The 26,595-nt window shown below is 42.8% G+C and overlaps 1 protein-coding gene across 3 annotated transcripts; it reads right to left on the bottom strand.

Annotated features, from left to right (window-relative positions):
- Positions 1 to 575: 575 nt before the first annotated feature.
- Positions 576 to 26,595, bottom strand: LOC310965701 (proto-oncogene tyrosine-protein kinase Src). 3 transcript variants are annotated; one of them, XM_083939434.1, is made up of 13 exons: positions 26,243 to 26,595; positions 18,958 to 19,240; positions 17,585 to 17,684; positions 16,201 to 16,218; positions 15,069 to 15,167; positions 14,706 to 14,809; positions 6,756 to 6,905; positions 6,493 to 6,648; positions 5,884 to 6,063; positions 4,907 to 4,983; positions 4,665 to 4,818; positions 4,348 to 4,479; positions 576 to 3,523 (listed from the first exon to the last, which is right to left on the bottom strand). In XM_083939434.1, the coding sequence occupies exons 2-13, from the start codon at positions 19,229 to 19,231 to the stop codon at positions 3,315 to 3,317; spliced, it is 1,653 nt and encodes a 550-aa protein (XP_083795560.1). In that variant the 5' UTR covers positions 19,232 to 19,240; positions 26,243 to 26,595; the 3' UTR covers positions 576 to 3,314. The 3 variants fall into 3 exon arrangements, with proteins under 3 accessions (XP_083795560.1, XP_083795561.1, XP_083795562.1); XM_083939435.1 differs by lacking the exon at positions 16,201 to 16,218; XM_083939436.1 differs by lacking the exons at positions 15,069 to 15,167; positions 16,201 to 16,218.

The following is a 26,595-nucleotide window of genomic DNA, read 5'->3' as shown; positions in this document are numbered from 1 at the left end:
AAAAAACAAAGCATGGAAAAAAATATTATGATTGCTTCATTTCTTTCATTAAATGGTGTCTTTTCTGAAATATCTGAGACAATCCTCACATCACAGGCTCACTGACAACTGACACTTGAGCTCCTTTCACGTCTTCATCATTGAACAACACAAACTTCCTCAGCTCTTCTAACGCTCACTGATCAACACTAATTGGCTCCATCTGCTTCCAGGGATTCTGCCTCAGCTGATATTGTCTTTATGTTTATGCATTTAAACCGGCATTAACTTCCACTCACAGGTCAATTTATCATCCACGCTTCTTTTTCAACTGAAACTACTTTTGAATGCAGTTTTTTAGCACAAAACATGCAGCCCCATTTCATGTTATTTATGAAATTCTCTTCACTCTTCTTAAATATCCCCAAAATTCTGGCACCGTGACGTGATGGCGCTCACATCACATGCTTACTTCTCTAAACATTCGACATGTGGTACAGCAGGCTCATCACTTTATTAACCGAGTCACACGCAAACAGTATATTTATATATAGGTCAAAGGACAGCACACACACCAGCATACACTCTTATCAAAACACATTTGAAATATAATTTATTGCACATTTAAAAGATCAACATAAAGTGGCACAATACCCATTTCAATCCTGTTACATTGGAAACAAAAAAGAAGTCCTTACAAAATGCTCACACCTTCTGTTTATCATTGTTTTTTTTAACTTTAGAACAAAATGGCCATGAAGTTGCAGGAATGCCAGACCCAAACTGCATAGATTCATAAAAAAAAAAAACATTGGAAAAAAAAGACAGATACACTTCTTCATTATGGCACATAAAATCCAATCAGACCTTAGCGTCACTCATATTAGTCATGAGCCCATCAACTTCCACATTGTCCCAGTGACTTGCAGGCGGTTCAGTGCGTCAGAACAAACAAGGGGATTACCAATTCTTAAAGAGGAAAGCACTGATAAGATGTTCCTCGGAAATATATGCCAGGCCCAATTTTAAAATTGTCTTTTGCAGAAATAATATGTCCAATACTAAAACATTTTCCTTAAGCCCCATTTAGCATCTTATTGTATTGGGAGCAGGCGTGCGTCATTGTAAAAACCTCAACATGGAGGTGCAATTAAAGAAAAAACTATACAAAAACAAATTACATGATAGTCACAGTCATTTGTTTAAGATACTATTTACATCTTTGACCTAATTTTTCATCTCATATCACAACTCAAACTCCATTTTAATTGTGGCTACAGAATCGTCCACATTATTGATTAAATTAGCCGTCAGGATTGGTCATCACTGGTAATAATTTGATGGTTTTAGAGGGAATGGACCATCTCTTATTGCTGCATGGCTCATATTTTGATCTCATAGTATTTGCTGGCAACAATCTATGTCTTTATATCTACTGCTGCTGCATCGACTAAACTAAACCACTGTGAATGTGTGACACCCAACATAAATACCTGCCATTTTTAAGTGGCCAACAGGATACAAAACCAACCCTAAAGAGCTACAGTATGTACAGTATGACAGTGAGAATTGGCAGCAGTGGGAAGGATATATTTTTAAAAAATTGTAATCATAGGTCAATGTTTCAAATGTTTAGAAGTTTGTTTATGATCCCCTCACCTCACCTGAACCTTGAGTAAAGTAAACATACACGTGGATGTACAGTACAGCATAAATACAAACCCAGCCAATGGTCAAGAGAAGAACGGCACAAAAGCATGCTAACTGGTTTTCAAAATCAACTCTTATAGTAAGTCATAAACACAGTTTTATTAGGGTTACCTGATCAAAGTTTACAGTTCTATTAGGGCCGCCTGTTTGCATATTATTATGGACACAACAGCTGTGAAGTGAATGCAAACCTTTTTAATCCTTATCAGGTTTATCTGTCCAGTTTACTCACCAACGTGGCGTTTACTGGGGAAATTGAAAGTTAAATAACTAAAAAAACCCAAGTAAGCCCCTTGATAATAAAACATTATATACATGGACAGCAGTGAAGAAATGTGATTTGTTTGGCACACAACATCGTAGGTTTTTTAGACTCAGGGTTTTCCCATCTTGAGCTGAATATTAATAGGATTTGTCTGGGATCCATATCAGCCTCTTTGTAGGTCACATAAATGTTTGATGCAAGTTACCCCATTTATGCCTCTGAGGAAATAACCTCTAAATGACTACTAATAAAACTGCTCATTAGTGCCACCATTAGTGTTGATTATTTCTAATGCAACTTTCCAGTTAAACAGGGCGCATTCAAAACAACAAGCATTCAAACACTACCTGCATCAAAATCTTTTTTTTTTTTATTGTGGAGGTTGGATCCAGCTGGCCACAGTGACCATTCAGCATATGCCAAGAAATACAGTTAGAAAAGAGATGGAGGGTTAAACGAGAGAGAAAAGCCTCAAATTTGAATTGAATTGACCTAATTTTCAGTGTTACAGAACCTGCCTGTTGAGTACATTGACCTTGGCACTGCTATGCTAGTGGTTCTAACAACCTTACTTATTGATAATCACAGAAAAAAAAAAGAGAAATCAAGAACTTTTTTTTGTCTGCCACTGAACAAAAGTTGAAACCACAGGACGCATATTGTCCAAGTAAACATAAATAAAGATGCAAAGTAGAGTTCCAGAGCAGAGTTATTTGGAGACACTTTGAAGAAGCAGCACTTCTGGAGGGAAATACTGAAAGTCAGGCAGAAAGAGAGAAAGAGAAGAGCAAGGCAGAAGGGAGATGAAGGACGTTAAGAGAGACTCTTTTGGCACCTGAGCCACAGTGGCAGTGCTCTTCTGTGGGCGGAAGGATACCAGGAGAGGGTAAAGAGACGAGACGAAAGAGGGGAAGAGGGAGGTTTTGCTAAACAGCTCATGTCCAAAATATCCTCCCTTGACCACTCTTCCACAGGAGGTTTGTTCTTTTCCCTCCTCGCTCCGTCTGTAGATCCTGATTGGGTCCTCCCACATCAGTTGCACCTCTCAAAAAACATCAAATCAGAGCCAGAGTCAGTCCACCAGTTCTCCTTTACAGCCTTGAGCCTCACTTCTGCAGGAATACCTTTAGTAAACAATGAGCAATTGCAGAAAGGAGGGTCTTCAGGTTCTTCTGGACAATTTTCTTTCTGGCACGATTTAACTTTTGCATCTCGGTTTCGCTTCCACAGAAGAATCTCAAGTTCCTCCCGGATGATTTTCACAGGCTCAGATCCTCCCACAGGTGCTCCTCTGAGGTCGGTTAGTGCAGATCGTTCTGTGTTGAGGTTCTGCCCCCGGGGTTTGGTTCAGTGTGTGGTTCTATAGGTTCTCCCCAGGCTGATACTGGGGTTCTGTGGAGGTGAAGTAGTCCTCTAAGAAGCCCTGCAGGTACTCAAATGTAGGCCTCTCTTCTGGGTCCTTCCTCCAGCAGGAGAGCATGAGCTCGTGCAAAGAGCTGGGGCACTCTGCCGGGCAGGGCATCCTGTAGCCACGCTCCACCTGGTCCAGCACCTCACGGTTAACCATACCTGGAGAGAGAGAAAGGTTAGATTTGGGGAACAGTTAGACCTTCTTCCTCACAATAACACCAGTAATTTAAAAGGGAACATATTATGCCCATTTTCAGGTTCAAACTTGTATTTTGGGCTTCTACTAGGGATGATTAACCCTTAAACTGATAATAACTGATCATTTTGACCAATGAATACTATCAGCTAAATTAGTTAAAAATATGAACATGTTTACAGGCTTTAAGTAAAAAAACCCACATTATTTTTCTCATTCTGTCCGTCTAAATATACCTGTAACTACCCTCTGTCTGAAACGCTCTGTTTTAGCGCCTGTCTCTTTAAGCCCCACTTCCGTAAAAGCCCAGTTTGCACTGTTTGGTCAGTGTTTCTGGGTCTTCTTCATCTGCACTCCCACTGTCTCTGCACCATATTACCTCAGCCAGAGACTGTGACGGCACTGTAGAAGCACTTTCTCCCTATATATAGTATACATGTGACATCCTAAATGTGCAGAAGTCCTGACGTCCATGACAATATCCAAAACTACAAGATGACGTCTTCAAATAACCAGTATTGTCCGATCAACAGTCAAAAATCCAAAGACATTCATACTATACGATACTGTCACATACGACAAGCACCAAATCCTCACATTTGAGAAACCTGATAGAGATCATTTTTGCTTGAAAAATGACAAAAACAATTATCCGATTATCAAATCAGTTGGTGATTCATTTTCAGTCGATTCACTAATGAATTAATCGACTGATAATTACAGCTGTTATCATCCAGCATGATTATTGTTTTAAATCGTCTTGTTTGTTCAGGTGCGGAATCTTTACCTGGGTAGGGGACTCTGCCTTTAGTTGCCAGCTCTGTGAGCAACACACCAAAGGACCAGACATCTGACTTGATGGTGAAGCGACCGTACAGAGCTGCCTCCGGTGCCGTCCATTTGATTGGGAACTTCGCTCCTGAGGAACCATGGGGATTTAAAAAACATTTAAGCAACATATTGTAGAATAAAATACATTTGATTTTAGAACATGTGTTGCCCATAATTGTTTAATTTTCATCAGTAAACAAATCTATACTTCTCAATGTGGTTTAATAGGAATGAAAGAAAAATCTGTTGTGGACAGAGGAGGTGTGGACTCACCTTGTCTTGCAGTGTATTCGTTGTCTTCAATGAGTCTTGCCAGACCGAAGTCAGCTACTTTACACACCAGGCTGTCTCCCACCAGGATGTTGGCAGCACGCAGGTCTCTGTGGACATAGTTCATCCTCTCCACGTAGGCCATGCCTGCTGCAATCTGAAGGAAGTGACAGAGAGAGGACGGGGATTTTATTTATTTAAATAAAAATATTGTATAATTTTTAGTCCACCAAAAGTAACTTTACCTGAGCGGACATGTCTACTAGCTGAGGCAGACGGAGCATCTTTCCTGCTTCCCCTTTAAGGAAGTCCAGTAAGCTGCCTGTGAGTGAAAGATAAAAAATGTTCAGAAAATGTACAGTCGTAGGTAATGCATCAAACAGAAAATCACCAAATAAACTAGTTGTCCATAATATGTGTAAAGCAACATCCAAGTCTTATTTATCCAGTCTTGTGCTTAGTACTTCCCAATCACATGCATTTTTGCTAAAACACTTTCACATAAATAATCTTATGCTTGTGTAAATGCCCTACTCGCCCTTCGAGAACATAGTGACATAGCGGCGCAGGCCTGAGCCTTGGAGGCATGCAACAAAAACAAAGTTTTCTTCACAAATTCAAGGCAACACTTGGTGAGTAATTGGTATACAAATGGACATTTTTGTAAGCAAACCATTTTAATGAAGTGTTTTGATACTAGTGTCAATACAATACAGGGGTTTCAGATCTATAACAATTCTTTTATGTTTATTTATCTTACTTAGAGAACTATAAACCAGCCAGCTGTCAGCACTTCACGGCGGGCTGAACAACATCTCCCTCACATTGTGAGCTCATGCTATAATGACATCACTATGACACAATATGAATCAATGTCTGAATAGGCTCAGGTTCAGGTCAGGCTGAAATAAAACAAGTTTTCTCCTTAAAAGCTCACAAGGTTTGCATTTACCAGATTTACTCCTTGTGTGGTCTGGAAAAGCCGACAACATTAAGTCTCATTTATTGGTTTCCAGGTCCTGTATGTGTGTTCTGCTTTGAATTCCTTAATTTTTGTTTTTTTTCAAATTGCAATATATATCGCAAACAACAAAAGTATCGCAATATCAGATTTTTCCAATATCGTTCAGGTCTGCTCGACAGTTATAAAATACGCTCCAGAAGCATGAAAAAATGTATTGAAGTTTTAATACCCAGCACTTGTTAAAGTGTCCTGTATTACCTTGGCTCATATATTCTGTCACAATGTAGATCGGCTCCTCAGACACAACAGCATACAGCTGGACGAGCTTCTCGTGCCTCAACTTCTTCATGACCTGTGCTTCCTGAAGAAAGGCCTCTGGAGACATGGTGCCTGGCTTTAGGGTCTTAATGGCTACCCGTGTTGTACCGTTCCATGTGCCTGTTGGAGGATCGAAAATAATAAAAGATAACCTTATATGAGGTTTTTTAAATTAAGTGCTGGATCTCCTCCTGATATAATGTAGACTTAAAGGAATACTTTGTTATATCACTTGGTATTGGTCCTATCAGACAAATACTACTCAGAAGCCTGTTAGCTTAGCTTAGCATAAAGACTGTAAACGGAGGGAAACAGCTAGCTTGGCTCATCCAACTCTCAGCCAGGAAGCAAATAAGCCTATTCCCCAAAAGTATTACTTTAATAAGAAAAATCAATTAGCTATAATAGCGTTTAACAGGATTCACCTTATCATCGCTCTCGATGAGAAACTGATCCCCCTGATTTTGTTTTCAATATATGACCTGTATCTGCCATGGTGTGAGAGGAATTCAATCAATTCCACTTAAAAGAGTGGTGTGTAGTTCTTACCCATCCAGACCTCTCCAAAGCAGCCCTGTCCCAGTTTAAGGTCGAGGCGGAGGGACTCTCTGGGAATCTCCCAGGCGTCCCTGGCCAGTCCCTGGGTCTGAGGTTTAGCCACAGGACACACGTCTGAAAGAGCGTGACAGAGCCCGTCAGAGTGCTCTGAAAGAGGGAAGATGGAAGAGAAGGGAGAGTGAACGGGCAGGTAATGGGTTTTGTAGTGTGTTGTAAGAGGTTAACAATCAAAGCAGATGTGTCTGAGCACTCACTGCGGTAGTGGAAGACTAGCTGCTGTAGGCTGGTGAACTGGGTGCGGGAGGTGATGTAGAAACCTCCACTATCCAGCTTCCGGATTTTGTAATGTTTAACGTTCAGGCCTTTGGTGTTATCATAATCCAGCACTGACAGGCAATATGCCCCTGTGAACAAGACACAACAACAGACAGAGACAGGTTAGAACAATAAACCCGGGCATATGTTGGCCTGTGTGACAGCTGCTCTGTGGGGTTTGCTTGCAGCTGTGCTGGGCAAGTCCCTGATGGCCCCCTAAAAAATGCCCCTGGAAATTCAACCAAGCCTCTCTGTCCTTGTCCAGACATTTTGGCCCTGCTCTCTGAAATCTTCTACCACATGAACTGAGGTCTGCTACAACATTGATTTCTTTCAAAAGCAGACTAATAATAAATAAAAAATAATAGAAATTTCACAATGTGTGTGTGTTAAATGTAAATCAAACCACTAAAACAATACATTATTAGGTCAAACTAAATAATGGAAAATAGAATAAAAAATAAGACCTAGCAATGTATGACAGGAATCACACAAAAAAACACTGAAAATAAGTGATTCAAAAATCTGAACAGACTCAACATCAAACGTGACCTCCTCAAGGAGGCTGAAAATGAAAAAATCAATTCTCTTTGAAGTGGAGGTTTGTGACTGATGTTCACTCTTTTTCCCTCAGAAGAAAGAAAATCTAGTGCAGTAAAGATGAACTTGACAGTCTATTGACCTGAAGTGCCCAAATATCACAGTACGGTTGCAGCAGTGAAATGATTGACATCGTTCTTAACTTCCAGGCTTCAGACTGATTGAACTAGAGATACAGAAACTGCAGTCTGATCTAAATCATCATTCTAAATGTGTGCACAATATAAGGTCTCCACTCTACAAATGTAAACGTTTACCAATTTTATATTACATTTCTCCACTCTATGTGCAATAGCAGGCACACATACACCTTGACAACAAAAGCTGAGATGCTGGTTTTAATCTCAAGCAGGATGTTACCACTTCTGAGCCTTACAGATGACCAGATGCATCCTGAACAGTCTTTACACTTGATTCAACATATGAGCAGCATCCTTCTACTCATCCATGTCAGACTATGAGCCTTACATGTGATACCAAATACAAAACTTAAGGTTATGGATATAACCCCGGTTCTCTGATTAGCATTAGTGAGTGTCTCACTATGGGAACGCCTCCTGCGTGACCTCATCAGAAGCACAATGACACTACGCCAGTCCCCTATTGGCTGGCATTGATGACGCCTATGTCAGGGGGAGCAGGGACCCTACCCCTATATAATAGGCTGACATAGCGAGAGTCGTCATTCAAAACAAGCTCACCTCTTCCTCGCTTCTCTAGCAAGGAGGGTGGTCTGGTGAGACACTCACTCATGCTAAACATATATAACCTTAAGTTTTCTTTCATATCATTTGTTTCGTGTCTCACTATGGGAAAAATACTGACTCCCGAGTTGCCAGACATGCCTGTAAAGAAGACAACTGTCCCCAGTGGGCCATCACTTGGTAGGGTCTATGCTCTAAGAAGAGCCTGCGCTCAGGACCATATGCGCTAGAGTTGGTGCTGTGACATCCAACTTATAGAACCTTGCAAATGTGTGGGGAGGGGCCCAAGAGGTCGCTAGACCCCTGGTGGAATGTGCACATAAGCCAGCGGGGGGCTGGAGACCCTTGCTAGTGTAAGCAAGAGCAATAGCCCCTACAATCCAGTGAGAAAGACGCCCAGGACACAAATAACTGGTTGCCCTGTCTAAAACTCCTGGTCCTGTCAATGTAGGTTCACAGTGCACGAACTGGACACAGGTTATGCAAACGCCAATGCTCCTCAGAGGAGAAAGGCAGGGGATAGAAATCAGCTAATTCTATTGGGGAGCACGGGCCCAAAACCTTTGGGATAAAGGCTTGGTTAGGCTGCATGCTGACCCCAGTATTCCCAGGTGAAAAATGCATACATGCCTCATGCACAGTGAGGGCATGCATTTCGCCTATACGCTTGGCCGAGGCCAAAGTAAGCAATAATGCTGTCTTCAGGGACACCATTTTCAATTCCACCTGCTCCATAGGTTCAAAGGGGGGACAGGAGAGAGTGCAAACACTGTGGGAAGATCCCAAAATGGAGCCAGTGGCCCAAACGTAGGCAGTTTACGGCGTGCTCCCTTCATGAATTGACACACTAAAGGGTGTTGACCCACTGCCTTTCTGTCAAAACCGATATGGCAGGCTGAAATGGCAGCCAGGTACAACTTGACAATAGAGAAAGCCTTACCCTTCTCAATAAGGTCCTGTAAGAATGACAGAATCACTGCCACAGGACACTGAAAAGGAATAGCTTGTGATTTCAGACACCAGCTCTCAAACATACGCCACTTATGCTCATACAATGTCCTAGTTGATGAGGCTCTGGCACACTGAATAGTGTCAATAACATTAGAAGGAAGCCCTGCTGTATTCAGGTTGAACCACTCACGGGCCAGGCCCATAGAGCTAGCCGCTCTGGGTGGGGATGGAATATCTCCCCCCGTGCCCCCCATAAACTCGTAGGCTATCCCCTGAAAAGCAAAAAGCAGATATTTCCTGTGTGGGGGATATCCTGAATTTGTATTTCCTTAACGGTTTAGGGCACGGAGGTCCAGAAAAGCTCTCATCTCCCTCCCCCCTTTCTTTGGGACTAGGAAATACCTTGAGTAAAAGCCGCTTTGAGCTTCTTTGGGGGGGGGGACCACTCTGATAGCTCTTTTCTCTGTCAGATTGGAAATTTCTTCCATGAGAATTTTGGCAGACTCGCCTCGAGCATGAGAGTAGTTTATTTCCCTGAATTGTGGTGGAGCGATATTGAACTGAAGCCTGTAGCCCTTCCCAATCGTTCTCAACACCCATCTCGACTGAGTGCAGGCAGCCCAGCTCTCCCTGTGTAAAGAGAGGGGGCTGACCGGCCACTCCGTGAAACCTGGTGTGTTTGCGCCCTCGTGCGGCTGTGGCGCGCAGCACACACTGTCCATGCGCTCTGACGCCTCCAAACTGTGGCGTGGAGGCACATGGACCGCCTGCGTTGTCACGGCCATGGGGATGTCTGGCCCCATGAGCTGTGTTATGGCAGACAAGTTTGTGAAAATATACTTTTTTTGTATATTTTTTCACATTTGACAGCGACCTCGGCAATCTGCCTGGATGCGCATGTGGGGTCATTTTTATTACAGAGTGCATGAAAGTTCTTGTGTGACAACGCTGAAAACACTGTTTTCGTATCACTTGCACGGGCACCGGAGCATGAAAGTCCGCCCGATTTTGGCACTCTGTCTGGAACACATCCCGTTGAACCTGCCCTGGAACGAGGCCTGGAGGAGGTGGAGCGGGCCGTGAAGGGGGGGAACTGGGCTTGCTCTCCTCCGGAGGAGAGGCCATCAGGCCGGCCGCTTCTTCTTCCTGCCAGCCGTGGTAGCTGGAGGAGGTGGCGGTGCCGTGTGAGGTCTGGCCTGAGGAGACTGCTTCCTGGACCACAGGTTCTTGGGACCTCTGGGGGCCTGGGAGGCTGCCTGCACTTTAGGTACTTTGGGGATCCTGAAAGCGGGGGCCGGGTGAGAGGTAGCCTGTGCGTACGTCTGGCGCGGTGACGGAGGGACAGCGGGCTGAGCCCTCCTTCGCAAGCAAAGCTTCAGCGCCTCATCCTCCCTCTTTTTGTCCTCACATCTCTTCTGCATGGAGGTGACGGCTGCACCGAAGAGACCTTGAGGGACGATTGGAGTGTCGAGGAGTTCCTCCTTCTCCTTGGTCGTCAGGTTCGTGAGCCCGAGCCAGCGTGCCCTCTCCTGGAGAACCATTAAGCCCATGGCTCTTCCCGTAGCTTGTATGGCCACTTTATGGAGACGCAGGGCATGGTCCGTTATAACGCAGATTTCTTCCCACAAGGAGGTATCTGGTTTGGCAGTCATGTCCTCTTCCAGCTCAGCCTGGTAAGCCTTATAGCACTTGTCAGTGAGGCTAGACTGGAAGCGGTCTGTCTTGGCGAGGAGAGAGGGAGCCGAGGAGGACATGGAGGCTTTTGGGTGGAGGTGGGTCGCTACCAGCGGCTCTATGGGTGGCATCTGGCGGACACCGTGGGTCTCCATCCCCTCACAGTCCAGCAGGGAGCTGCCCCCGATGGGGTGTCTCTCGCTGTATGGCCTCTCTTTCCAGGTCACGGCTATCTCGTCGAGTAGCTCCGGGAAAATAGGCAACACTTGCTTCCCTGACTTCTTAGCTTTGGGCAATTTCTTGCCGTCAAACCGAGATTTTACAACCTCCGCTTAAGTGACGGGCCACGGGATGCTGGGCCAGTTAGTGGCGCGCTTGCACATGTCCTGCATGTCGAGGCCGATGGGAGACGACTGCGAGGGCTGGGCTCCCGCCTCCGCGACGGAGGGCTTTGCAGCTCCGTGGTCGCTAGAAAGGAAGGTGGATCCCTCCTCCTCTTTGTCGTCAGATAACAGGAGCTCAGAGTCGGCCGACTCATCCCCGTCATCCACCGCTTCTCCTCCAAGGATTGTGCGAGCGGCAGCGTAGCCCACGCACCCCCCGTCTATCTCCTGAGTCGGGAAAATGGTGTCCAGCAGCTGGGGATCAGCATCTGCCCAGCTCGGACCGGGTGTAGGGGTCAAGCTCTCGGACATGTCCGCGTCCACATGCGGCGCGGCTGCTTCACACATTACCGGGTCTGCCCCCGACAAATTAGCCAGGCGGGCTAGTCGGCGGCGGAGCAGTTTACGTGGAAAAGCAGCGCAGTGGATACACTCATCGTTGGAGCTTAAGGCAGCCTGAGCGTGGGGTAAGCCCAGACATGCCGCACACATCGGGTGAGTGTCCCAGCCAGAAATTCTATTACCGCAGGGGCATAGTTTCGGGCTTTTCTCCGCTTCACCGGGGCTGATAGCAGTAGCCATGGCTAGCTAGCGTGCTATTACCGCTTGCCGGTTTATAGGTTTGTCTAACTGCTTATGCAGCTACCAGGCGAGAGGGGAGGAAAATATTGCTATTTTTCTCTCCGCTAGCAGGGGAGCAGAAAGTATTTCTACTTCTGGAGGTATGGCTACCTGTTGGGAAGGTATTGCTACCTGTTTGAGTAAGGTATTGCTACCTGTTTGAAAAAGGGGTATTGCTACCTGTTGTTCGGAAAAATATTGCTATTTTTCACGTCAGTAGATAACCGTACAGCTGGCAACGAGGCGCCCGTGACCCGAGTTGTGCACTCTAGTCTGTGGACAGTTTAGCCTAGCGACCAATATACAGTCGTCTACAGGCTTCTGTGAGATGCGAGAAGAGGTTTTTGAATGACGACTCTTGCTATGTCAGCCTATTATATAGGGGGAGGGTCCCTGCTCCCCCTGACATAGGCGTCATCGATGCCAGCCAATAGGGGGCTGGCGTAGTGTTATTGTGCTTCTGATGAGGTCACGCAGGAGGCGTTCCCATAGTGAGACACGAAACGAATGCTATGAAAGAGAACACACCCAGAGGCCATCCCACCTCCTTCCAGAGCTCCTCCCCCTTTCCTACAAGCCTCCCCCTCTTCAAGCCTCTCGTCCCTTCTCTCACTGTGTGTTGGGTGATCAGAGACTTGGCCCACCTCTCTCAAAGCCAGGGGGAAATCTAGCACCCTCCTACATGTAGGTTGACCTACTTCTGGCAGAGTGATTCACCCCTATTTATTCACAAGGCCCACTCAACTCCTCTTTTCCTTATCCCCCCACTTCCTCCAAATCAACCCCCTAAAGAGCCCACTGACGTCACAAGGACTAGATCTGACTGCAGAGTTTTGGAGACAAACTGCGTGAAAGTTAACAAAAGACTTAATTACAAGGTTCTGCCTCTATTTAATTGAGTCCCTAAAGATCTCAGATCACATCTGTCAGTGGAGTAAACTCCAGGGACCTAGAAAGTGTTGTCTTTTTTCACACACAAAAAAATTTAAAAACCAAGAAACAGTTTCACAGATCTTCTCTGATAAGGCACGCTTTTTCTAGTACTACGGTGCACTGACAGGAAACAATTCACACATTTTAAAATGTATGTTGCTGCAAAAAGGTTGTGATTGTGATTCTCAGCTTTTTCTCTGAGAATCTACACAATTTCATAGCTGTGTTTTAAGCAAATGCCTTTATTTTTCAAGATAAAGGAAATTGCTTGAAAAGAAATAAGACATGTCCAGGTTTGGCAGCAATTATTGGAAAGGTTCCTAAACTTCTAAACTGCTTGTTATGTCCATCTGACGGTCAAATTGCTACAAAAGGCAAATACATACCAAATCCAATATCAGCTCCAACCAGGAACTAGTGAATTTGGGGCATTTTTGCTATGAAAAATGACTTAAAAGTCACATGAGAGCTAATTTTCAGGTTCCTACTTCTAGAACACATCTGTCTGAAATGCTGCATTTTAGCGCCTGTCTCTTTAAGCCTCCCTCCTGAAAAAGCAGTCTGCTCTGATTGATCTGCATTTATGGGTCTTTCACATCTGCACTCATTTTCTACCTATATATAAAACAGTTTTGACGGCTCGCTTAGTTTCTGAATACGGGCTGAAATTGAGCATTTCATACTTTCAGAGTATTTAAGTAGAACCTCGACCTGCTTTATAAAATATGGGAAAAATGGAATTCTCACTTTTTATAATATGGGACCTTTAAAACTATTTAACAATTGATTAGTTGTTAATCGTTTCATCTGTACATGGAGGCCTCAAGTCTTATTCCACAAAATATAGTCTTAGCTGCAATCAAAAAATTTTTTTGCATTAAAGTCACAGAGTCACATGTTTAATACATCACTGTAAGCAGACAATCAGTGCGTTTACATGCACATCTGTAACCCAAAAATGGCCTAACCCCGGTAAGGGTAATAATCTGATTATTGAAGTTCCCCCAGTATACATGAGCATGGGTTGAATGGGAAAATGAAGGGAGTAACTCCGGTACAGTAGCTGATCTGAATGTGACACGAAATGAAATCACAAGCGGGGGGAAATGGACGACTTTTTGACAGAATTACAACAGAAACGCGTCTACTTGGTAGTGATGTTACTTGCATTGGCGAAGTCCTCCCTTGGTTTAAAGGAAATGCTCTATTGTTGTTTTTTTCATATTGTTTTCGGCGCCGTTGCTTCCTGGTTTATTCTATTTCGATCAGAGTGGGGAGCATGCGAAGACGAGAAACCTGACAGTAATCCAGGAATACTGTTTAAATCATAGACTGTATAAAATAAATGGACGTAGCCTCTCCGTCAAGGTCCGTTCTCTCAACTTGATCCAATCGTATTCGCCTACAGGAGTCGCCATCATGTCAGACTTTGACTCCGTCTCATTTCCTCCTTTTACCAAAAAAAGGGCATTGATGTAACGTTGGGGGGAGGGAATCCATCTGGCTGACCTTTACCTCCAAGGCCAGCACTCAAGAGGCCACCTTCTAATTATTCATAAACTTTAACCTCCTATAAAATAAAAACTAGCTTGGTCCAAAAAAATTCACCCCCCTCAGTGTTGCCGTGGAGATGTGACCTTAACATACAGACTAGAATTTCTTTTTGTACCAGGCCTTAAATCTGTTTAATTATGCCGTGAAAACGGCCTATTGTGAAAACTACTCCTAGTGGACACTGCAGTTTTTGGCACTGCCGTATTGGATCAACCAGGAAGTCGCTTTGGTGGGGGCTTGGTTTACATGGATGAATAATTGGGGTACTGAAGGAGTTCTCTAGGTCTGTAAACCGGGGTATGAGAACTCCGATTTTACCCGGGGTATGATGTTTACATGGTGTTTAAGAAGCCGGAGTATGCTTTTATAGTTTTTAAACTACATGTAAATGCACTGAATGAGAAAAGCAGAAGAGCTAACTGGACCATCTTGATAAAGACCGTAGCCTCTGGAATGTCTGCTCTCTCACCTTTGGTGGTCTCACTCTCCCTCACCAAGAAGGTTCCTCGTCTGTTCTGTAAGTTCAAAAGGAGCCTCTCTGAGTCGCGCCGAGTGATCTTCCCAAAATACCACCTGCCAAAGTGGGCCACGGAGAACAAGATCAGAAAGAAGCTACTTCTGAGAGTCTGGAGCAGGCAGGCACAATTAAGTTTGGACTGGAAATATAGAGAACTATACTGGATCGTATATTGCAAAATATTATCTCTAGACTCTGCATTAGCATGCAGAGTAGATACAGCAGAAATAAAGAGACATTCAGGCTTTGCACTAAGAAAAATGGCTCTTATATGAGTTGGAATAACAAGAGTGAAACAAGGAGAGTATAATGTACTCTTCTGCTTGGATGGAGTCTGACGGAGCCACATAGTTGCTGGGGATATAACCACTCTCTCCTGTTGTCAGGGAGCGAGCAAGCCACCAGTCCCCTTCTCTGTGACAGAGAGAGATAAAGAGAGAGAGAGAGAGACATGGAAAGGACAGACAGGGAGCAAGAGAGTCAACCATAAACAGAAAACTGGCTGAGGCAACCACAGCATTTCATGGTTTAAGTATCTTTTAGCTTATTCCCAATTAAGAGACACACTATTTGATGGAGGAAGAACACTTAATAATAACGTTTGAATTTTCTTATTGTCAACAAATGTCATGAAAAGACTAGAATCAACAGCGCAGCCTGTCCTGCTGAGAGCCCACTGGTTCCTACAGAAGACGTAAATCTTTAAAATGAATCACAAATACCTGTATTAGTTTCATAACAAGTAGCCTAAATGATTTTAAAAAAAACTATAGTGCCCAGCTGACTGATATTACAGTGTCTGCAACACAGGATGCTTCAGATTGTGTATTAATAAATGTTCTTTGCAAAGAAAAGCAGATACTTAAAGACCAATGTTTAAAACAAATACATGTCTCATCCCACACTGAGTTGAAAGAAAGAAAAATAGCGCTAAGAGGAAATAGACAGACAAATGCACCCTTTCGTTCCACTTGTAGTCCCGCAGTTTACATTTTACACCTTTAACTGTTGCTCTATAAAAAGATGTTACCTGCCAAGCATTTTAACACATACTACATCTATACCTAAATAAATGTATATACATACAAACACTGGAGGTCAAAACAAGAGAAGAAAGTATTAATACTTTATTAACAGATTAATTCTAAAATACTTTTATGTTTTATTGTTCAGAATTTGATAGAATATCCACTGTTGCTATACCAATCTTCTGAAGAATAAAAAATAAAAATATTTCAGAATATATCAAGTATTAATAATTTGTTCTCTCATTTTAATCTCCAGTGTGTGTGTGTGTGTGTGTGTGTGTGTGTGTGTATATATATATATATATTCCCATTTATTGCAGTTATGCTGCGAGCTTGATCAGACAAATCTGTGCAGCAGCAAAGGGACAGTGAACAAAAGGTTACATGAGGTTTTTTTTACTGCATTAAGTATTACTGACCTGAAGCTGTACTTTTTCCTAGGAGAAACCAAGAAGCATGAGAGAGAAAGAGAGAGGGAGAGATAACAGACACAGCAGACACATCAAAACACAGCGAGGAGACACAGCAAGGCAAGCAGCACAGACAAGAGAGCGGAGGAGCTGAATATGCAGTGGGACCACACAGCGGGGGTCACACCAGCTGCAGTGATTTTAAAGTTTCAAGTTCTAATTTCCATTTTAGTGCCATTTTACAAGAGAGGCATGCAGACACATCTCTTATTTTACTATCCATAAATGATGTAGTCACTTTATAGTCTCACTCCATTTAATTCAGTATTTGCATCACAAATGTTTATACAATTTCCTATGTACTGTATACTTTTCTGTGAAGCGGATAATGGAACAGTGTCATTGTCCAATGATAATGGTACGTATGAATTAATAATATTTTTAAACCCTACTATGTAGTGCCAGACTATAGATACAGAACAGCAGACTAGATTTATGACAGGAAGTTATGGAAAGAGTGCTGCAGGGATGATGTAGTTTTGTAGGCCGACACGGAAGTTAGCATCACCCTGGTTCCCTCGACAAAAAGCCAATGGGACATTGAATTTTTTGCAGGAAATAAGCTCTATGGCAAACAAAAGTTTATGATACTTTTTTTTCAGCAAGATAATGCTTACAAGTGAACATCTATTTTATCCTTTTTGAAGCGTAAATGGAATATTTAAGAGGGTAATTCACTTATTTATTTTATGTCTTGGAACGAAACTTGAAAATGTCTTAAGCTTGTGTTAACTACAGACTTTATTTCAGGGGTCTAACCACAACAAACCCATTCAAAAATCCCATTAACTTTGAGATGAGGGACCGGAAGTGAGAAAAATGCTGACTAATTTCCATGTTTTAGGACTCCATAGGAAAAGAAAACAAGAAAAACATTCTTCTGATTTTAAACACCTGCGCAGGAATTATGCTCCACATGCTTAAAATACACGTAATTTCTAACTTCCTGCGACTGAAATCTATGTTCTGTCCAAAATGTCACCACAACACAGACAAACATCAACAGCTGATGTCCAACAGGAAGGCACATTCTTTAGATGTCATCTGGGTGGAGGAAAAATATGTGTGTCTTGAAAATGAGGATGAAGACATTTGCCCAAGAGGAACCGAATGCATTAGTAAAGTGCCATTCTGCTCCATTTTAGTCAACAGATGGAGAGGGTCAGACTCGGCTGTCTGGATCGCTCCACAGTTACCAGCTCTGACTGTGTTCATAAATTTACACATTTGTGCGCGATCATCCTCACGTTGTGTGTCTACAAATCTGTTAATTTAGATTTCTGTGAAGTTGTGGCATCAGAAAGAGAGAGAGAGAGAGGCTGTTGATTCTTACGTGTTGTTGACAATCTGCAGCCTGTCGCCTTTCCTAAAGGTCAGATCAGACGCTGTCCGTGACTCATAGTCATACAGAGCAACAAATGTAGTGACACCTCCTGCAAGAAACAACGCACAAAGAAATACACATTTAGGGAACAATGTAATTAAAGGCAACGGTACTTCCCACTCACATCTACTCCCATAATCAAACTTCAATAATACAGGTCTAGCCCTTGATGATAATGTGCTCTATCCACTGTAATGCTGTAAATCCTTTCTATAATTTGCCTCTGCTTCATATCTGTATGAAACAATTTACCAAGGCTTAATGAGAAATATCGACATTCAGACGTGCTCAATCTTCTGTGAAGGACAAAGCCATCATAGCGAAGGCTTTCTATTTTCTGTGGACCTTTCTACCCCTTATTTAAACGAACCAGTGATCTAAAACCAGGGACTCTTAAGCCAATCATCAATCGGCTCATTAGATGCACAGGAGGAGGCGGCCAGCAGATACAACAGCAGCCTCTGCTCTCCTCTCTGGATGGAGCAAAATTAACCTAACCACCTGGCCGGTCTAGACACATTACAGCTTAAAGTCAAGTAAAATCTGGACAGTGTGGCACTGCAGGCTTCAAAGTCAACTAAAAAGCCTGTTTGACAGGGGGTATTTCATTTTTCTGTAGACATATGACTCACTGGTCAATCACTGGTCAATCAGTTTATAGATAATTCTATTTTTCCTCAGAACTTTTGTGATCTCAAACTGAAAGCAGGTCAGGGCTGAGTCAAAGTACTCATCAGATCCTGTTCTGCTTAGCTTCACAACTTAATTCCCCCCTTATGTAATAGCCTCTCTTTTTTGTAGACCTTTTTTTGCATTCACTGGGCATACATGATTACTCAATTTTCAGAACATTAATATAGCAGCAAACAAATAACTATTCATGATATAGTGGAGTAATGGTGGCCTTAGAGGATAAACTCACTCCCCTAATTTACTCTGTCTTGTTTTTACACTTTAAATGAGAAAAAAACATGCTCCTTAGTAAGGTGCTGGTAGGTTGATTTTGTTAAGAGCGGTTTTCCTGTTTCCAGTCTTCATGCTAAGCTAAGCTAAGGAGCCGCTAGCTGTAGCACATCACATTGAATGAACAGATATGACAGTGGTATCAAGCTTCTCATCTGAATGTCGGCAAGAAAGCGAATAACATTATTTTCCCTGATTAACCCTACTCCATTTTACTGCCCTTAAAGCATGCTGTTGACAGAAATACAATTAGTTTGGATCATTACTGAAACATAAAATTGTTATTTAACTTTTACCAGTAATCAGTAACGTTTTGCAATATTTGCACACCTAACCCCTCTTTTAAAAATGTTGCCTACCTGACAGAGGCCCTCTCTGAGGCGAGGTGATAGTGCCTGTGTGGTCCACCCCACCGAAGAGAGCCAGCTCAGGAGTGTTTGTTGGGGCAAGCTGGTGCTGCCCTTGATGCCCCCGCCTGCCGGTTCCAACGGCAGGGCTCCGGTTGGGGGTCTGGGTCTGCTGGGCAGGTCCCAGGTGATGGAAGTGCCCACTGTCTGAACCTGTGCCGATGGTGCCGTCCAGGCTCATGGAGCGCTGGCCTGGCTCCTTGGGCTTGCTTTTGCCCGCCCCCATGTGCAGACCCTGCCATCATATAAAACTCAGGTTTACTTTCATCCCAGCAGCACTAATGTGGCAAAGAGGAGCATGCGGATGTCTGTTTACTTTTAAACATGTATTAAATTAATTCTGACCCATACACATCCTGTTCCATGAGGAAACATTATGTCAAACCACCTGGAAAAAATCTCAATGTCATTAGATTGGAAAATTGGAAATTGTTCATTTACATACACATTAATAAATACTGTCCTGATAGGAGATGGAAGCTAAGTTCACTTCATTCAATTTCAGTTTCAGTTTTCACTTTCTTAAACAAAAATTCCTCTCAGCAGTGTCTGCTTTGAGCGTCACATTCATCTTTGCTCACCACCACAGAGTATCCTTGGAGCTGTTCCAGGTTCAGTTAGAACTGTTTAGCATGCAAATGCTCTGAGAACAAGGCACCTTGAAACAGCCATTACACATACGTTCAAGGTCATCCGATCTGTTGATTCAATCTGTTCTGAATCAATATACATTTACAAAGGAAAACAAACAAAGGACTGGTAAGCTGTACAAAACCGTTTGCGAACACTGGTGCGTTGACAAGGACATAAACAGTTTCATCTCTTATAGGGAGTTATAACACCGCTTCTCCTTTCCTTATCGATGTAGAATACATTGATTATGGCCTGATAAATACAACAAGAGCGTGCTGTCAGACAAAGACGAACATGTTCAGACAGTCAAGTGCACCCACAGAAAGTTGGAGTGCCGTGTTCACACATCAAGTCCTCCCCTCAAGGCATTGCAGAGTGAGTCACAGTGAGACCGGCTATTTCAGGCTGGCTGAAACATAGACAGTCATACACACATGAAACAGCCTTGTTCCTTTGTGAATAGAGGCACTCTCAGTTCCAGACAGAGTGCATATGTTTGTGTGTGTGCGTGCGTGCGTGCGTGCGTGCGTGTGCAGCTGTTCCTTGGTCTGTTGGAAACAAGGCTATATCGCACACTAACACCCAACCACAGTTGCGTCTCACATCCTTTTTCCAGCACATGCATGTATCTGTGTGAGTGTTCCCAGCACAGTTGTGAGATTCTGATAGACAGGACAGGGAGGGTTATTAACAGACAAGGAGGAAGGAACTGCCAATGGCTGTAAAAAGAACGTGTAGGTGGTTGTTGTATACTGCACGGACAGCTGAGGCTTAGTGGGTGTTTTAAGTGTAATGTGCGAACATAACATAATTACACAGGTACGGGAAATCTCAAAGATATGGAAGGATGTCACTATGGAGATGTGTGGGCGCGTAAGCTGCTGAGTATGTGCACGAGCATGAGCGATTTCAAGCACATGCGTACGATCATGCAAGTTTTGATTCAACTCCTGCCAGGAGGTAATCTGGCTCACTGGGGGGGTTAACGTATCCCATAGTGCAACACTGAGTCACACAGAGATAGGCCCACAGGCCTGCAGGAGAGGTGGACAAGACTGTGTGAATTGAGTCCGGCTGCCTCAAACATCTACCAGCTCAGTGAAGACAAAACATAAGCAGAATGAGCCGACAGGATCACGGAGGGCACCTATGCGTCATACATGATGAGCAGCCCATGTAGTCGATTTATGCAAACAAGCACACACTTAAGGTGCTTGAATCTACTACTGTGAGAAGGGATGTGCATGATTAGTCAAATAGTTATTTAAACGTTGTTACCTTCACTAGTTGGCACCATAAATTCAAGTCAGTGAAACTTATTATTAAAATGATTAGTATTTTAATTAATTGCATTAACAGTGACTGACTCCTGTCATCACTGGACCAAAGCTTAAGCACTTGAACAACAGAGTTCATGACAAAAGTATATCGTACCCTATCCTATCCTATCCTATCGTACAGTGCAGCCCATAAAAGCACAATGTTTTAGGAGAGGGTTAAAAGGCAAAGTTGACACAGGAAAACATCAGATAGGGAACTTTAGGGTTTGGTCCGTAATTTCTCCCAGATGTGTTATTATGTTTGTTGATGTAAAGGTTTCTGGTTGTGTAAGAAGCCTGTGATTCTATTGTTGATGTGATACATAAAGTTAGAGATAGTTAGAAAATGACTCAGTGAGCTGATGGGATATTTAATATCTGTGTCCAAAATTATAGTAGTTCTACAAAGTTAAAGAATGCAAATATCAAATACTAATTTAAACTAAATGCACTTCAATTTATGCACTGCAGACCATTTGAGATTTTACTTTTGATCAGGAGAACTGACTAATCATCAGGGTTAAGTACACACCATTAAAGGGAGGTAATGATCCTAAACCAGTAGTGCAAACATATCCCAATGCAGTGATGGCAGAAGACCTTTGAGATTCTCATTTCTCCCTGGTTCTTTCCAGCACGCTGCAAAACCGAGAGCACCCTTGAAAGCCTCAGAGCAGGCGTATGTAAACAACAGAGCTAGTCCTGTAGCTGAGCCTCACGCCTTTTCCTAATATGGTGTCAGCGTGCACTGATATCAAGAAGTGCCAAGATCTGACTACTTCAAATGTAATTATATAAAATGGAGGAGAAGATGAAGAAGACAAAAGTAAACTGTGGAGCACCAATGGGTAGAAAATAAGATATTATAAAGTCTTAGAGGAGAAATAAAATGAAAAAACTTGAGGACTGGGAGATGAGTAGAGATTTAAGTCCCCTTGTAAGATGTTCCATTCAATGGGAGCACAGAGGAATGTGGGAGAACCCGATTGCACCACACCGCTATGATTGCCAGTGACTCCAAGAACAGGCACCTGAGCAGTGGGAGGGCAGGATGGGAGAAAGGGAGTGAGGAAGACACAAATCAAAATCTTTTTCCAAAATAATCTCTTGTTGCATGCACCTTGCTTGACATGATCATTATTGATATTAATCACTGATTTGAATTAATTTTTAAACTCAGTCAAGACATGTAAGATGTAATGTGGTTTAATAATGTCTGAAAAGCAACAATAAGCTCTTAGACATGCTGACTGTGTAAATAAAGTTGTGCGGGTGGGAAAGGAGGTTTGAAGGATTAGAAATGAATCATGGCTAACAGAGCCTTCGTTCAAAGGCTGTTCTCTGAGGAGTATTTACCTCAGAACCACAATTGAGTTAAGAGCACTTCAATTTCCGCAGTAAATCTATCACTAGCCTGTCTCACTCACAGTCTCAGTGTTGACCGAGTCTTAGTCAAAATCCATAAAACTGTCTGTAGTATAAATGTAGGGAAAGTGGGAGATCCTAACGGAAGAGACGTCAGATGGGGACAAGTAATGTAAGTTAATACAGCAGTCAAGTCCAGTAAGTTAGGTAGTGAGACTGCATCACGTCAGTGTTTATACTGTCAGCATTTTTACTGTCAGCATTTTCATTATGTGTCATGTACATGTCTGCCAGTTTGCCTTGGAAAATGACATAAATCCATGTGGTCATTAGGTTCACATTTTTTCAAGTCTGTTTTAGAAGAACACTCACATCCATATGTGTAGATTTAAACTGTTTTTGGTTCCTCTTGTCTATGTTTGTTTTCCAATGTAAGTGATTACTCATGTGGCGTAAATATCTATTATAAAGTTCAGACAAAGCTAAACACTCGAGTCAAATATCTCAGTAACTATTTGATGGACTGCCATGTCATTTTGTACAGACATTCAACATTACTAGGTGGTTAATGGGACACACTATACTATGACTTTATTTCAAAATTACATTTTAATAAGGGTGGCCTTATGATTTGTTTGTTTTTCATTATCATTTGTTGCTTAACAAAATATCACATAATTCCAGTGTTTTCTATTGCCATTTTTAGAGTCTTAACCATATTTTGATGATTACCGTGAAAATATCTTGAATCGCAATTATTTTGACCAGGATAATCATGACAATTTTCATATCGTCCCATGCCTGAATCCTACTGGTTTTGGTGATCCCCTGACTTTTCCACTAGTGCCAACATGAAGTTGACCTTTTTTGGCTTTGACTGCAATTTCTCTACAACTTAATATAGGTCCTAATATTTTGCACAGACGTCCCTGTTGCCTTCAGGATGAAGGCATGTCTGCTTTATTTGACAGTGGGACAGACAGGGGGGAGAGGCAGGGGAGACATGCAGCAAAGGGGCCCTGGGCCGGACTTGGATCTGGGCCAATGCGGTCAGGACTCAATCCCCATCAAGCCTAAATTTTAATTTGGCTGTAGACTTTAGTCCCTCTTTTTCATACTGTACCTCCACCATAGCTCAACAAGGAACCATTGTTTGAGGATACAATGAGGGAATTTGGTACCAAAATGACTGTAACTTTGGAGAATACTCACTTGATCAGATTGATGAAGCCTCTTAATGGCTTCACATGAACTTAAGAATGCATTTGTGCAGAGAACGAGGACTGTCTCCTACATTCGAGTCATGTCAGCAATCTCTTCACAGCCAGTATGGACAGGAGCTACCAAAGGTTAGGGTTAGCATGAGAGTGTTGCATTGAGAGAGAACAAATATAAACCCATCTTTTGAATCATTGATGACCTACAGTCAGTAATGTACATGTTTGCTTTAGACCATCCAATTATCTGCTTAATTATCTGACTGACTCAATAATTAGCCCAGATGCTAAAGTTCCAGGCTATAAATTTAGCAATGTGTTGCAAAAGATAATGTTTCAAAGTGCTGCGTTTCAGTACAACTTACATTTGATTTTGCACAGGTTCCAATCACACAAAGAATTTAACTCTTTCTCATATTCCCTCTGTCTAATCATCATTTGTAATCCCCCATCTGAAGCTGAGCACACAGGCTGTTCTGGTCAGGCACATAAGCACATTTGGCCATGACAAACCTCAGTGAGTCACAACAGACAGTAACAGTTGCCACTGTGATGCGTAGAGTGAAGGAGCTTGAGCCAGTGTTTCAGTCGAACAGGAAAATTACAGTTTGCCTAAGGGGGTGGGGTGGGGGGATGGGGTGTGTGTGTGGTGGTGATGCTTCCTCAAGATCAAAACATGCGGATGTGCACATTAGAGTCAGTGTCCTATCCTGCTATACTGTATGCTGGATAATAACTTGAAACAGTGCAGTCCACATACATAATACACAAATCTATAAATAGCCTGGGTTAGAGAGAGAGAGAGAGAGAGAGAGAGAGAGAGAGAGAGAGAGAGAGAGAGAGAGAGAGAGAGAGAGAGAGAGAGAGGGCAGTTGATTTAAAGAGGGCCAAAGAAAAGACAATGCAGTCACATAACTATCATGTCTTGTCCCATTTTCTCCCCATTAATCTTTTGCTGACCCCAGTCACTTTGCAAAGTCTCAAGAGGACGTGAAGGCTCATAACAGAGGAGCCACACTTTTAGCACATTTTTGACTCTACAAATCCATGGGACTTTTATTAACGACAGACCATAATCTCGATTTACAGACGGACTGTCGCTGTGATTTACGGGATATTAAAATAAACTTGGGGTAATACAATGTTCTCCTGTCAGTCAAGAGCCTGTTTGACAATAGATGTTTTTCACAGCAGGTAGTTTGACTTGTCATAGTAGGAAAAGCACAGGTGTATTTTATAACAATAATGATAGCTGCATTACTTAGAGGAAGCCCTGGTTTTGTCTGGCAAACCGGAGAAGATTACTGAGACACTTAATAGAACTGAGCCGTTGTTAATGTTATCAATTTCACTGCTGTTTTTCCTATTATGACATATCAAAATGCCTGCTGTTAATCAACAGACAAATAATCTGGCACGTCTTTGTTAAAGAAGAAATCACTCGAGTCATCTTTTAAAAGCACAAAATCAGCTCCACAATTGGGTACAATTTCTATTTTTCTTTGTTTTTGTGACAGTATATTAAATATATTTATGTTTTGAATTGCTGAGAATTGACAATTTGGCTTTGGGAATATTTTTTCTTATGCTAATCTGCTGATTTTTATAAACCAAACAATTAATCCAGAAACAATAATGAAAACAATTTCTAGATGCAGTCCAACATCAATCCCTTTCTATCATGTGACATGGAGCATTATGTATTTTATATGTAATCTCGCACCTTGTAAAACATTATTTAGGAGAAGGTAATTCCATAGTCCAAGTATTTTGACGTTATTTCTCATGCCTCTGGCCTTGTGTTTTTCAGACGCAGCTAGCATATTATAGCATCTAATAAGGTTGTCCAGTGTTAAAAATCCAATGTTAAGCTTTCCCATGATTCCTGTCTCATCTTTTCTTTTAGCAAGGCTGAAACTGCCTTATGGAAATTAGCTGGAACTTGCCCAAATCCCCCAAACTGACTGTAAATAGATTAGCCGCATAATTAAAATTCTATTTCCACGGGATTAAACACCACTTGTCAGCAAAGCTGCTTTCAAAGAAACAAGGGGTGGGGTAGCTGCCTACAGGAGTAGCAGCTGTCAAGATGATAACGTCTTTTCTATGGGAGGGGATAAATAAAAAAAATAAAAAATCTAAAAACATCAAGTCCGTGTTTGCCAAACTGGTCCACCATAGGCACGTAAACAAGGATTTGTGAATGGGGACAGGGATAAAGGCGACAATGCTTCTGTTGTGGTGGGCTTCGGGTTCACATACAGCGCATATGTGGCCTGATGAATCAAAACAGGTGCTGTTACAGCTCCATTTTGGATTTCGATGGATTGTTGGCTCTTATTTTCTGTGAGCAGTCGATTTGCTGCGTCTTCCTCGAGTGTGTTTTGGTCGTGAGAAGGTCAAAACATAAGACATTTGCACATCCGGTACGCATTTTGTCTGGGGGGTGGGTTGTAGTAAATCATCAACAACAAGAGCCGTGGCACAGACTGAGTGGCACTGATCAAATGCGCGAGCAGCGCTACTGAATGGCTTGTGCAACAATGAAATACAAGTCAGCGTGAGAGAGGGGGTATCATACACTGTGCGTAAAACATCAGTATGGGTAAACATATGCAGCAACAAATCGTAAGCACTGGGTGTTGATTCCCACATAAATCTAATCTCTTCACATTAAAATGCCACACGCTCTAATTAACTCACCTTTAACGCGTCTGGAGATTCAGCCCAAAAATCAGAGACGCGCAGCAGCGATGAACCGTGTTAAATCCGTGTTATGGCTGTCCTCATTAGAGAAATAATGGAAGCGGATGGCCAGTTGCTGTGGAAACCTCGGACCAGCCACGAATCCCATTTAGCGAATATCGGCAGAATCGCAGAAAGGGGAGGTCATGACGGGGACTGCTGCCTCGGGAGCAGAGGGCACAGCTGCAGGGCTGTGCTGCGGTGGACCGGACAAACACCAAACCCTACGGTGAAGGAGCCTGTTCAGCTAGAGGCGGCGGCGCGGCAAACTCATGCGAGGAAACAGGAGTGGTGTGGTGGTGTGGCGGAGA

This window comes from Echiichthys vipera (genome assembly GCF_963691815.1).
Source record: "Echiichthys vipera genome assembly, chromosome: X".
Classification (NCBI taxonomy): domain Eukaryota; kingdom Metazoa; phylum Chordata; class Actinopteri; order Perciformes; family Trachinidae; genus Echiichthys; species Echiichthys vipera.
The sequence above is the reverse complement of the archived record's forward strand: the minus strand, read 5'-3'. Positions and strand labels throughout refer to the sequence as shown.